A 14,376-nucleotide genomic window follows, 5' to 3' on the forward strand; every position below is an offset into this window, starting at 1 on the left:
ACAGTTCTTGTTAAGCCCAGAAGTGGCAGGCCAAGAAAAATATCAGAAAGGCAGAGAAGAAGAATGGTGAGAAGAGTCAAGGACAATCCACAGACACCTCCAAAGAGCTGCAGCATCATCTTGCTGCAGATGGTGTCACTGTGCATCGGTCAATTATACAGCGCACTTTGCACAAATAGAAGCTGTATGGGAGAGTGATGAGAAAGAAGCCGTTTCTGCACGTACGCCACAAACAGAGTCACTGCCTGAGGTAAAAGCACATTTGGACAAGGCAGCTTCATTTTGGAAGAAGGTCCTGTGGACTGATGAAACAAAGATTGAGTTGTTTGGTCATACAAAAAGGCATTATGCATGGCGCCAAAAAAAAAACAGCATTCCAAGAAAAACACTTGCTACCCACTGTAAAATTTGGTGGAGGTTCCATCATGCTTTGGGGCTGTGTGGCCAATGCCGGCATCGGGAATCTTGTTAAAGTTGAGGGTCGCATGGATTCCACTCAGTATCAGCAGATTCTTGAGAATAATGTTCAAGAATCAGTGACGAAGTTGAAGTTACGCCGGGGATGGATATCTCAGCAAGACAATGATCCAAAACACCGCTCCAAATCGCCTCAGGCATTCATGCAGAGGAACAATGACAATGTATGTGAGCTATATCCCATTGATATCACATTCTGCTCCCACATTTATATATTTGGATCCTTGGGAGTCTCAGCCATTGCCCCCCTCCCCCATGATTCGGAGCTCACTAGAGCACACAGCGGGGTCACCTGTTATACCGGATACGCTGCGAGCTACTACAACCCAACTTTCCCGAGAACAGATATTAATAGAAATCGTCTGTAGAGAATTCCTAGGCACACAGACTTTATCTATGGCTGCTTGTGAACAATGGGCCCTTTAATGGCGGCCATGAATGTATTTGCCAGTCCTCGGTCTCTATATCATTAGCGTTGACCTCCGCGGCCTCTTCTGCCTATTTAGCCGCGTCTCGCTGAGCGCCGGAGTATTCCGGTTACAATCTGTCTGTCTGCACACAGAACCCGTATTGTCATCTTCTATCTTCTGTGGAGACCCCGGGGAGCAGCGCGGGAATCTCTCCATCACATCGGAGCAGACGCACCATTAACCGCCGCACATCAAAAGCGCAAGAACGATAGCGTCTAAAACCGCCGTAATCCGGGCGAACGTTACACGACACGTTAATGGATCTGACCGAAATCCGAGACTCTAGAAATGGAGGAAAACCTCTCATTATACTGTCCCTGAGCCCGAGAATACAGACAATGCCATCGTGTATACACAGTACTACTTCCTATATACTCTATACACAGTACTACTTCTTATATACTCTATACACAGTACTACTTCCTATATACTCTATACACAGTACTACTTCTTATATACTCTATACACAGTACTACTTCCTATATACTCTATACACAGTACTACTTCTTATATACTCTATACACAGTACTACTTCTTATAGACTCTATACACAGTACTACTTCTTATATACTCTATACACAGTACTACTTCCTATATACTCTATACACAGTACTACTTCTTATATACTCTATACACAGTACTACTTCCTATATACTCTATACACAGTACTACTTCTTATATACTCTATACACAGTACTACTTCTTATAGACTCTATACACAGTACTACTTCTTATATACTCTATACACAGTACTACTTCCTATATACTCTATACACAGTACTACTTCTTATATACTCTATACACAGTACTACTTCTTATAGACTCTATACACAGTACTACTTCTTATAGACTCTATACACAGTACTACTTCTTATATACTCTATACACAGTACTACTTCTTATATACTCTATACACAGTACTACTTCCTATATACGCTATACACAGTACTACTTCTTATATACTCTATACACAGTACTACTTCCTATATACTCTATACACAGTACTACTTCCTATATACTCTATACACAGTACTACTTCCTATATACTCTATACACAGTACTACTTCCTATATACTCTATACACAGTACTACTTCTTATATACTCTATACACAGTACTACTTCCTATATACTCTATACACAGTACTACTTCTTATATACTCTATACACAGTACTACTTCCTATATACTCTATACACAGTACTACTTCCTATATACTCTATACACAGTACTACTTCCTATATACTCTATACACAGTACTACTTCTTATATACTCTATACACAGTACTACTTCTTATAGACTCTATACACAGTACTACTTCTTATATACTCTATACACAGTACTACTTCCTATATACTCTATACACAGTACTACTTCTTATATACTCTATACACAGTACTACTTCCTATATACTCTATACACAGTACTACTTCTTATATACTCTATACACAGTACTACTTCTTATATACTCTATACACAGTACTACTTCTTATACACTCTATACACAGTACTACTTCCTATATACTCTATACACAGTACTACTTCTTATATACTCTATACACAGTACTACTTCCTATATACTCTATACACAGTACTACTTCTTATAGACTCTATACACAGTACTACTTCTTATATACTCTATACACAGTACTACTTCTTATAGACTCTATACACAGTACTACTTCTTATATACTCTATACACAGTACTACTTCCTATATACTCTATACACAGTACTACTTCTTATATACTCTATACACAGTACTACTTCCTATATACTCTATACACAGTACTACTTCTTATATACTCTATACACAGTACTACTTCCTATATACTCTATACACAGTACTACTTCTTATATACTCTATACACAGTACTACTTCCTATATACTCTATACACAGTACTACTTCTTATAGACTCTATACACAGTACTACTTCTTATAGACTCTATACACAGTACTACTTCTCTTCTCCTGTATATATGGACAGTGCACAGTACTACTTCTCTTGTCCTGTATATATGGACAGTGCACAGTACTACTTCTCTAGTCCTGTATATACGGACAGTGCACAGTACTACTTCTCTTCTCCTGTATATATGGACAGTGCACAGTACTACTTCTCTTCTCCTGTATATATGGACAGTGCACAGTACTACTTCTCTTCTCCTGTATATATGGACAGTGCACAGTACTACTTCTCTTCTCCTGTATATATGGACAGTGCACAGTACTACTTCTCTTCTCCTGTATATATGGACAGTGCACAGTACCACTTCTCTTCTCCTGTATATATGGACAGTGCACAGTACCACTTCTCTTCTCCTGTATATATGGACAGTGCACAGTACTACTTCTCTAGTTCTGTATATATGGACAGTGCACAGTACTACTTCTCTTCTCCTGTATATATGGACAGTGCACAGTACCACTTCTCTTCTCCTGTATATATGGACAGTGCACAGTACTACTTCTCTAGTTCTGTATATATGGACAGTGCACAGTACTACTTCTCTTCTCCTGTATATATGGACAGTGCACAGTACTACTTCTCTAGTTCTGTATATATGGACAGTGCACAGTACTACTTCTCTTCTCCTGTATATATGGACAGTGCACAGTACTACTTCTCTAGTTCTGTATATATGGACAGTGCACAGTACTACTTCTCTAGTCCTGTATATATTGACAGTGCACAGTACTACTTCTCTATCCTGTATATATGGACAGTGCACAGTACCACTTCTCTATCCTGTATATATGGACAGTGCACAGTACTACTTCTCTTCTCCTGTATATATGGACAGTGCACAGTACTACTTCTCTAGTCCTGTATATATGGACAGTGCACAGTACCACTTCTCTATCCTGTATATATGGACAGTGCACAGTACTACTTCTCTATCCTGTATATATGGACAGTGCACAGTACTACTTCTCTTCTCCTGTATATATGGACAGTGCACAGTACTACTTCTCTAGTTCTGTATATATGGACAGTGCACAGTACTACTTCTCTAGTCCTGTATATATGGACAGTGCACAGTACCACTTCTCTATCCTGTATATATGGACAGTGCACAGTACCACTTCTCTATCCTGTATATATGGACAGTGCACAGTACTACTTCTCTTCTCCTGTATATATGGACAGTGCACAGTACTACTTCTCTTCTCCTGTATATATGGACAGTGCACAGTACTACTTCTCTTCTCCTGTATATATGGACAGTGCACAGTACCACTTCTCTTCTCCTGTATATATGGACAGTGCACAGTACTACTTCTCTATCCTGTATATATGGACAGTGCACAGTACTACTTCTCTTCTCCTGTATATATGGACAGTGCACAGTACTACTTCTCTTCTCCTGTATATATGGACAGTGCACAGTACTACTTCTCTAGTCCTGTATATATGGACAGTGCACAGTACCACTTCTCTTCTGTATATATGGACAGTGCACAGTACTACTTCTCTTCTCCTGTATATATGGACAGTGCACAGTACTACTTCTCTATCCTGTATATATGGACAGTGCACAGTACTACTTCTCTTCTCCTGTATATATGGACAGTGCACAGTACTACTTCTCTATCCTGTATATATGGACAGTGCACAGTACTACTTCTCTATCCTGTATATATGGACAGTGCACAGTACTACTTCTCTTCTCCTGTATATATGGACAGTGCACAGTACTACTTCTCTATCCTGTATATATGGACAGTGCACAGTACCACTTCTCTTCTCCTGTATATATGGACAGTGCACAGTACTACTTCTCTATCCTGTATATATGGACAGTGCACAGTACTACTTCTCTTCTCCTGTATATATGGACAGTGCACAGTACTACTTCTCTATCCTGTATATATGGACAGTGCACAGTACTACTTCTCTTCTCCTGTATATATGGACAGTGCACAGTACTACTTCTCTATCCTGTATATATGGACAGTGCACAGTACTACTTCTCTTCTCCTGTATATATGGACAGTGCACAGTACTACTTCTCTAGTCCTGTATATACGGACAGTGCACAGTACTACTTCTCTTCTCCTGTATATATGGACAGTGCACAGTACTACTTCTCTTCTCCTGTATATATGGACAGTGCACAGTACTACTTCTCTATCCTGTATATATGGACAGTGCACAGTACTACTTCTCTTCTCCTGTATATATGGACAGTGCACAGTACTACTTCTCTAGTCCTGTATATATGGACAGTGCACAGTACTACTTCTCTATCCTGTATATATGGACAGTGCACAGTACTACTTCTCTAGTCCTGTATATATGGACAGTGCACAGTACTACTTCTCCTGTATATATGGACAGTGCACAGTACTACTTCTCTTCTCCTGTATATATGGACAGAGCACAGTACTACTTCTCTTCTCCTGTATATATGGACAGTGCACAGTACCACTTCTCTTCTCCTGTATATATGGACAGTGCACAGTACCACTTCTCTTCTCCTGTATATATGGACAGTGCACAGTACTACTTCTCTAGTTCTGTATATATGGACAGTGCACAGTACTACTTCTCTTCTCCTGTATATATGGACAGTGCACAGTACTACTTCTCTAGTTCTGTATATATGGACAGTGCACAGTACTACTTCTCTTCTGTATATATGGACAGTGCACAGTACTACTTCTCTAGTTCTGTATATATGGACAGTGCACAGTACTACTTCTCTAGTCCTGTATATATTGACAGTGCACAGTACTACTTCTCTATCCTGTATATATGGACAGTGCACAGTACCACTTCTCTATCCTGTATATATGGACAGTGCACAGTACTACTTCTCTTCTCCTGTATATATGGACAGTGCACAGTACTACTTCTCTAGTCCTGTATATATGGACAGTGCACAGTACCACTTCTCTATCCTGTATATATGGACAGTGCACAGTACTACTTCTCTATCCTGTATATATGGACAGTGCACAGTACTACTTCTCTTCTCCTGTAGATATGGACAGTGCACAGTACTACTTCTCTAGTTCTGTATATATGGACAGTGCACAGTACCACTTCTCTATCCTGTATATATGGACAGTGCACAGTACCACTTCTCTATCCTGTATATATGGACAGTGCACAGTACTACTTCTCTTCTCCTGTATATATGGACAGTGCACAGTACTACTTCTCTATCCTGTATATATGGACAGTGCACAGTACTACTTCTCTTCTCCTGTATATATGGACAGTGCACAGTACCACTTCTCTTCTCCTGTATATATGGACAGTGCACAGTACTACTTCTCTATCCTGTATATATGGACAGTGCACAGTACTACTTCTCTTCTCCTGTATATATGGACAGTGCACAGTACTACTTCTCTTCTCCTGTATATATGGACAGTGCACAGTACTACTTCTCTAGTCCTGTATATATGGACAGTGCACAGTACCACTTCTCTTCTGTATATATGGACAGTGCACAGTACTACTTCTCTTCTCCTGTATATATGGACAGTGCACAGTACTACTTCTCTTCTCCTGTATATATGGACAGTGCACAGTACTACTTCTCTATCCTGTATATATGGACAGTGCACAGTACTACTTCTCTTCTCCTGTATATATGGACAGTGCACAGTACTACTTCTCTTCTCCTGTATATATGGACAGTGCACAGTACCACTTCTCTTCTCCTGTATATATGGACAGTGCACAGTACTACTTCTCTATCCTGTATATATGGACAGTGCACAGTACTACTTCTCTTCTCCTGTATATATGGACAGTGCACAGTACTACTTCTCTTCTCCTGTATATATGGACAGTGCACAGTACTACTTCTCTTCTCCTGTATATATGGACAGTGCACAGTACTACTTCTCTTCTCCTGTATATATGGACAGTGCACAGTACTACTTCTCTTCTCCTGTATATATGGACAGTGCACAGTACTACTTCTCTTCTCCTGTATATATGGACAGTGCACAGTACTACTTCTCTTCTCCTGTATATATGGACAGTGCACAGTACTACTTCTCTTCTCCTGTATATATGGACAGTGCACAGTACTACTTCTCTTCTCCTGTATATATGGACAGTGCACAGCACTACTTCTCTAGTCCTGTATATATAGACAGTGCACAGTACCACTTCTCGTGTGCTGGGTGTGTTTCTTCTATTTGCTCAGTGACCTGTCCGGGCGGGGGCCTCCCTTAGTCTCTGCATCGCTCGATTATTATATTATATCTTATTATTATTTTATATCTTTTGTTTGTACAGACTTTTCTATACACTTGTATTGTGGACAGTGACACCCCCTCCCCATGGACACACACATTGTCTCTCCTACTGCTCTGCTTGTCTGTCAGTCTACACTGTCATTCTAGAATTCTGTTCATGAACCCAGAGTTTCAGGATGAGCAGTTCCATTGGTCCTGTCAGATAGGGGAGCACTGAATTGTGGGACAACCCAAGAAAAGTGAATATCAATGATACATGTAACCCCATGAGTAGTGGCTGCTGCGTCCTGCACTGTATATAAGCCATTGTAATTGTGTCAGCGGGATAATGTCATAGGGGTGGGGGCATAAATGTGTCTCCTACAGATGAAAACTGCCCCCTACTGTCACACGTGGGGGGCCCATCTATCTGTGTCTCCAGTCCTCCAGTCCTCTAACCCTGATCTCCTTCCAATCTAATCCGCTTCATAGCCTATACAGCTCCCAGTGGGCTGCTCACCCAGCTTTCCGAAGTACAGATAAAGTCAGAATTTGATCCTTATCTGGATATCACTGCCCTGTCATTCTAGTATTACATGAAAGGTGAATTATTGCAAAAGTATAAGCGCCCCATTACAAAACATATCTGCTCTCTTCTTCAGGATACCCCAACTGGAGGGAACTGGGCAAAGCGCTGGCTCACAATAATATCCCGGCAGTGGACCCCAATCTGCAGTTCTACCGGCCGCAGCGACAGGAGGAGGTGAGACAGGAGTGGAGGGTCTACTAAAGACTGGAGCACCATATAGCCTGGGATAATAGGTGGCACATGGGACAAGAGCACCATATAGCCTGGGATACTGGGTGGCACATGGGACAAGAGCACCATATAGCCTGGGATAATGAGTGGCACATAGGACAAGAGCACCATATAGCCTGGGATAAAAGGTGGCACATGGGACAAGAGCACCATATAGCCTGGGATAATGGGTGGCACATAGGACAAGAGCACCGTATAGCCTGGGATAATGGATGGCACATAGGACAAGAGCACCATATAGCCTGGGATAATGAGTGGCACATAGGACAAGAGCACCATATAGCCTGGGATAATGGGTGGCACATAGGACAAGAGCACCGTATAGCCTGGGATAATGGATGGCACATAGGACAAGAGCACCATATAGCCTGGGATAATGGGTGGCACATAGGACAAGAGCACCATATAGCCTGGGATAATGGGTGGCACATAGGACAACAGCACCATATAGCCTGGGATAAAAGGTGGCACATAGGACAACAGCACCATATAGCCTGGGATAAAAGGTGGCACATAGGACAAGAGCACCATATAGCCTGGGATACTGGGTGGCACATGGGACAAGAGCACCATATAGCCTGGGATAATGAGTGGCACATAGGACAAGAGCACCATATAGCCTGGGATAAAAGGTGGCACATGGGACAAGAGCACCATATAGCCTGGGATAATGGGTGGCACATGGGACAAGAGCACCATATAGCCTGGGATAATGGGTGGCACATAGGAAAAGAGCACCATATAGCCTGGGATAATGGGTGGCACATGGGACAAGAGCACCATATAGCCTGGGATAATGGGTGGCACATAGGACAAGAGCACCGTATAGCCTGGGATAATGGGTGGCACATGGGACAAGAGCACCATATAGCCTGGGATAAAAGGTGGCACATAGGACAAGAGCACCATATAGCCTGGGATAAAAGGTGGCACATAGGACAAGAGCACCATATAGCCTGGGATAAAAGGTGGCACATAGGACAAGAGCACCATATAGCCTGGGATAAAAGGTGGCACATAGGACAAGAGCACCATATAGCCTGAGATAAAGGGTGGCACATAGGACAAGAGCACCATATAGCCTGGGATAAAAGGTGGCACATAGGACAAGACCACCATATAGCCTAGGATAATGGGTGGCACATAGGACAAGACCACCATATAGCCTGGGATAAAAGGTGGCACATAGGACAAGAGCACCATATAGCCTGGGATAATGGGTGGCACATAGGACAAGTGCACCATATAGTTTGGGATAAAGGGTGGCACATAGGACAAGAGAAACCCTATAGCCTGGGATAATGGGTGGCACATAGGACAAGAGCACCATATAGCCTGGGATAATGGGTGGCACATAGGACAAGAGCACCATATAGCCTGGGATAATGGGTGGCACATAGGACAAGAGCACCATATAGCCTGGGATAATGGGTGGCACATAGGAAAAGAGCACCATATAGCCTAGGATAATGGGTGGCACATAGGACAAGAGCACCATATAGCCTGGGATAAAAGGTGGTACATAGGACAAGAGCACCATATTGCCTGAGAAAAAGGGTGGCACATAGGACAAGAGCACCATACAGCCTGGAATAATGAGTGGCACATAGGATAAGAGCACCATATAGCCTGGGATAATGGGTGGCACATAGGACAAGAGCACCATATAGCCTGGGATAAAAGGTGGTACATAGGACAAGAGCACCATATTGCCTGAGAAAAAGGGTGGCACATAGGACAAGAGCACCATACAGCCTGGAATAATGAGTGGCACATAGGACAAGAGCACCATATAGCCTGGGATAATGGGTGGCACATAGGACAAGAGCACCATATAGCCTGGGATACAAGGTGGCACATAGAACAAGAGCATCATATAGCCTGGGATAAAAGGTGGCACATAGGACAAGAGCACCATATAGCCTGAGATAAAGGGTGGCACATAGGACAAGAGCACCATATAGCCTGGGATAAAAGGTGGCACATAGGACAAGACCACCATATAGCCTAGGATAATGGGTGGCACATAGGAAAAGAGCACCATATAGCCTGGGATAAAAGGTGGCACATAGGACAAGAGCACCATATAGCCTGGGATAAAAGGTGGCACATAGGACAAGAGCACCCTATAGCTTGGGATAAAGAGTGGCACATAGGATAAGAGCACCCTATAGCCTGGGATAATGGGTGGTACATAGGACAAGAGCACCATATAGCCTGGGATAATGGGTGGCACATAGGACAAGAGCACCATATAGCCTGGGATAATGGGTGGCACATAGGACAAGAGCACCATATAGCCTAGGATAATGGGTGGCACATAGGACAAGAGCACCATATAGCCTGGGATAATGGGTGGCACATAGGACAAGAGCACCATATAGCCTAGGGTAATGGGTGGCACATAGGACAAGAGCATCATATAGCCTGGAATAATGGGTGGCACATAGGACAAGAGCACCATATAGCCTGGGATAAAAGGTGGTACATAGGACAAGAGCACCATATTGCCTGAGAAAAAGGGTGGCACATAGGACAAGAGCACCATACAGCCTGGAATAATGAGTGGCACATAGGATAAGAGCACCATATAGCCTGGGATAATGGGTGGCACATAGGACAAGAGCACCATATAGCCTGGGATAAAAGGTGGCACATAGGACAAGAGCACCTTATAGCCTGTCAAAAAAGATGGCACATAGGTCAAGAGCACCATATAGCCTGTCATAATGGGTGGCACATAGGACAAGAGCACCTTCTAACCTGTCATAAAGGTGGCACATAGGACAAGAGCACCCTTACTGCCCACTATAGGGAGTTATGTGGCAGTTAAGGGGTTAATGCTAATGTGTAATAAAGCTGAGCGTTTCTGTGTGACCTGTATATTATCCTTCTATGTGACTGTACGGGGTGTCCTGCACCATCTCAGGTGACCTTCCCGTGTCCCACCATTTGTAGTGTGAAGGTTATCCATCCGCCCACCTGCAGATAATCCCCTTGTGCTGTGCCAGCTGCTTATACTACCTGTATTACATGGACTACAACTCCCAGCATGACCGGCCTGTGCAAATACAGTGACAGGTCCAATGATTAGCCGCCATGTTGTCCATCTGTCTCCTGACACTCTATATAGGAGAATATGGTGAAAGCGGCACAGGGCGAAGAAGAACCGAACTCATCTATGTAATATTCTTATTTCTGCAGCCTCACGAATCTACCTGGAACCTCAGCGTACCCTGGAAACCCGAGGTAACATGTACATGGAGGTGGATGGATAGATAGATAGGAGATAGATAGATAGATAGATAGATAGATAGATAGATAGATAGATAGATAGATGATAGATAAATAGGAGATAGATAGATAGATAAATAGGAGATAGATGGATGTTGTAGCCTGTAATGTTTTCATATGTCCTTCAGTTTGCAGGACGGGTCAATCTCCACATATTTGAAGACTGGTGTGGAAGCAGCATCCAGCAACTCCGCCGAAACCTGCACTTTCCTTTGTACCCTCATGTGAGTAATTTTCACTTACACTGTGACTACTGTATAAATAATGCTATAACCACAGTACCAACTACCGTAATACTGCCCCATATGTAAGAGAATATAACTACTATAATACTACTCCTATGTACAAGAATATAACTACTATAATACTACTCCTATGTACAAGAATATAACTACTATAATACTACTCCTATGTACAAGAATATAACTACTATAATACTACTCCTATGTACAAGAATATAACTACTATAATACTACTCCTATATACAAGAATATAACTACTATAATACTACTCCTATATACAAGAATATAACTACTATAATACTGCTCCTATGTACAAGAATATAACTACTATAATACTGCTCCTATGTACAGGAATATAACTACTATAATACTACTCCTATGTACAAGAATATAACTACTATAATACTACTCCTATGTACAAGAATACAACTACTATAATACTGCTCCTATGTTCAAGAATATAACTACTATAATACTACTCCTATGTACAAGAATATATCTACTATAATACTACTCCTATGTACAAGAATATAACTACTATAATACTACTCCTATGTACAGGAATATAACTACTATAATACTACTCCTATGTACAAGAATATAACTACTATAATACTACTCCTATGTACAAGAATACAACTACTATAATACTGCTCCTATGTACAAGAATATATCTATCTACTATAATACTGCTCCTATGTACAAGAATATAACTACTATAATACTACTCCTATGTACAAGAATATATCTACTATAATACTACTCCTATGTACAAGAATATATCTACTATAATACTACTCCTATGTACAAGAATACAACTACTATAATACTGCTCCTATGTACAAGAATATATCTATCTACTATAATACTGCTCCTATGTTCAAGAATATAACTACTATAATACTACTCCTATGTACAAGAATATATCTACTATAATACTACTCCTATGTACAAGAATATAACTACTATAATACTACTCCTATGTACCAGAATATAACTACTATAATACTACCTCCTATGTACAAGAATATAACTACTATAATACTACTCCTATGTACAAGAATATAACTACTATAATACTGCTCCTATGTACAAGAATATAACTACTATAATACTACTCCTATGTACAAGAATATAACTACTATAATACTACTCCTATGTACAAGAATATAACTACTATAATACTACTCCTATGTACAAGAATATAACTACTATAATACTGCTCCTATGTACAAGAATATAACTACTATAATACTACTCCTATGTACAAGAATATAACTACTATAATACTGCTCCTATGTACAAGAATATAACTACTATAATACTGCTCCTATGTTCAAGAATATAACTACTATAATACTACCTCCTATGTACAAGAATATAACTACTATAATACTACTCCTATGTACAAGACTATAACTACTATAATACTGCTCCTATGTACAAGAATATAACTACTATAATACTACTCCTATGTACAAGAATATAACTACTATAATACTGCTCCTATGTACAAGAATATAACTACTATAATACTGCCTCCTATGTACAAGAATATAACTACTATAATACTGCTCCTATGTACAAGAATATAACTACTATAATACTACTCCTATGTACAAGAATATAACTACTATAATACTGCTCCTATGTACAGGAATATAACTACTATAATACTACTCCTATGTACAAGAATATAACTACTATAATACTACTCCTATGTACAAGAATATAACTACTATAATACTACTCCTATGTACAAGAATATAACTACTATAATACTGCCTCCTATGTACAAGAATATAACTACTATAATACTGCTCCTATGTACAAGAATATAACTACTATAATACTGCCTCCTATGTACAAGAATATAACTACTATAATACTACTCCTATGTACAAGAATATAACTACTATAATACTACTCCTATGTACAAGAATATACCTACTATAATACTGCTCCTATGTTCAAGAATATAACTACTATAATACTACCTCCTATGTACAAGAATATAACTACTATAATACTACTCCTATGTACAAGAATATAACTACTATAATACTACTCCTATGTACAAGAATATAACTACTATAATACTACCCTTATGTACATATATATAACTACTATAATACTGCCCCCTATGTACAAGAATATAACTACTATAATACTGCCCCCTATGTACATATATATATATAACTACTATAATACTGCTCCTATGTTCAAGAATATAACTACTATAATACTACCTCCTATGTACAAGAATATAACTACTATAATACTACCCTTATGTACATATACAGTCCTATGAAAAAGTTTGGGCACCCCTATTAATCGTAATCATTTTTAGTTCTAAATATTTTGGTGTTTATAACAGCCATTTCAGTTTGATATATCTAATAACTGATGGACACAGTAATATTTCAGGATTGAAATGAGGTTTATTGTACTAACAGAAAATGTGCAATATGCATTAAACCAAAATTTGACCGGTGCAAAAGTATGGGCACCTCAACAGAAAAGTGACATTAATATTTAGTAGATCCTCCTTTTGCAAAGATAACAGCCTCTAGTCGCTTTCTGTAGCTTTTAATCAGTTCCTGGATCCTGGATAAAGGTATTTTGGACAAACAATTCAAGTTCAGTTAAGTTAGATGGTCGCCGAGCATGGACAGCCCGCTTCAAATCATCCCACAGATGTTCAATGATATTCAGGTCTGGGGACTGGGATGGCCATTCCAGAACATTGTAATTGTTCCTCTGCATGAATGCCTGAGGATTTGGAGCGGTGTTTTGGATCATTGTCTTGCTGAAATATCCATCCCCGGCGTAACTTCAACTTCGTCACTGATTCTTGAACATTATTCTCAAGA

The 14,376-nt window shown here is 40.2% G+C and overlaps 1 protein-coding gene across 1 annotated transcript in view; it reads left to right on the top strand.

Moving 5' to 3' along the window:
• The window catches only part of B4GALNT3 (beta-1,4-N-acetyl-galactosaminyltransferase 3), a 42,416-nt gene that overhangs the window by 15,548 nt on the left and 12,492 nt on the right, over nucleotides 1-14,376 (top strand). The window contains exons 2-4 of the mRNA XM_075275452.1: nucleotides 7,810-7,910; nucleotides 11,172-11,216; nucleotides 11,390-11,485. Of these exons, the coding sequence (XP_075131553.1) occupies nucleotides 7,810-7,910; nucleotides 11,172-11,216; nucleotides 11,390-11,485 (242 nt within the window). The remainder of the gene's footprint in view (nucleotides 1-7,809; nucleotides 7,911-11,171; nucleotides 11,217-11,389; nucleotides 11,486-14,376) is intronic.

This window comes from Leptodactylus fuscus, chromosome 5 (assembly GCF_031893055.1).
Source record: "Leptodactylus fuscus isolate aLepFus1 chromosome 5, aLepFus1.hap2, whole genome shotgun sequence".
In the NCBI taxonomy this organism is placed as follows: Eukaryota; Metazoa; Chordata; class Amphibia; order Anura; family Leptodactylidae; genus Leptodactylus; species Leptodactylus fuscus.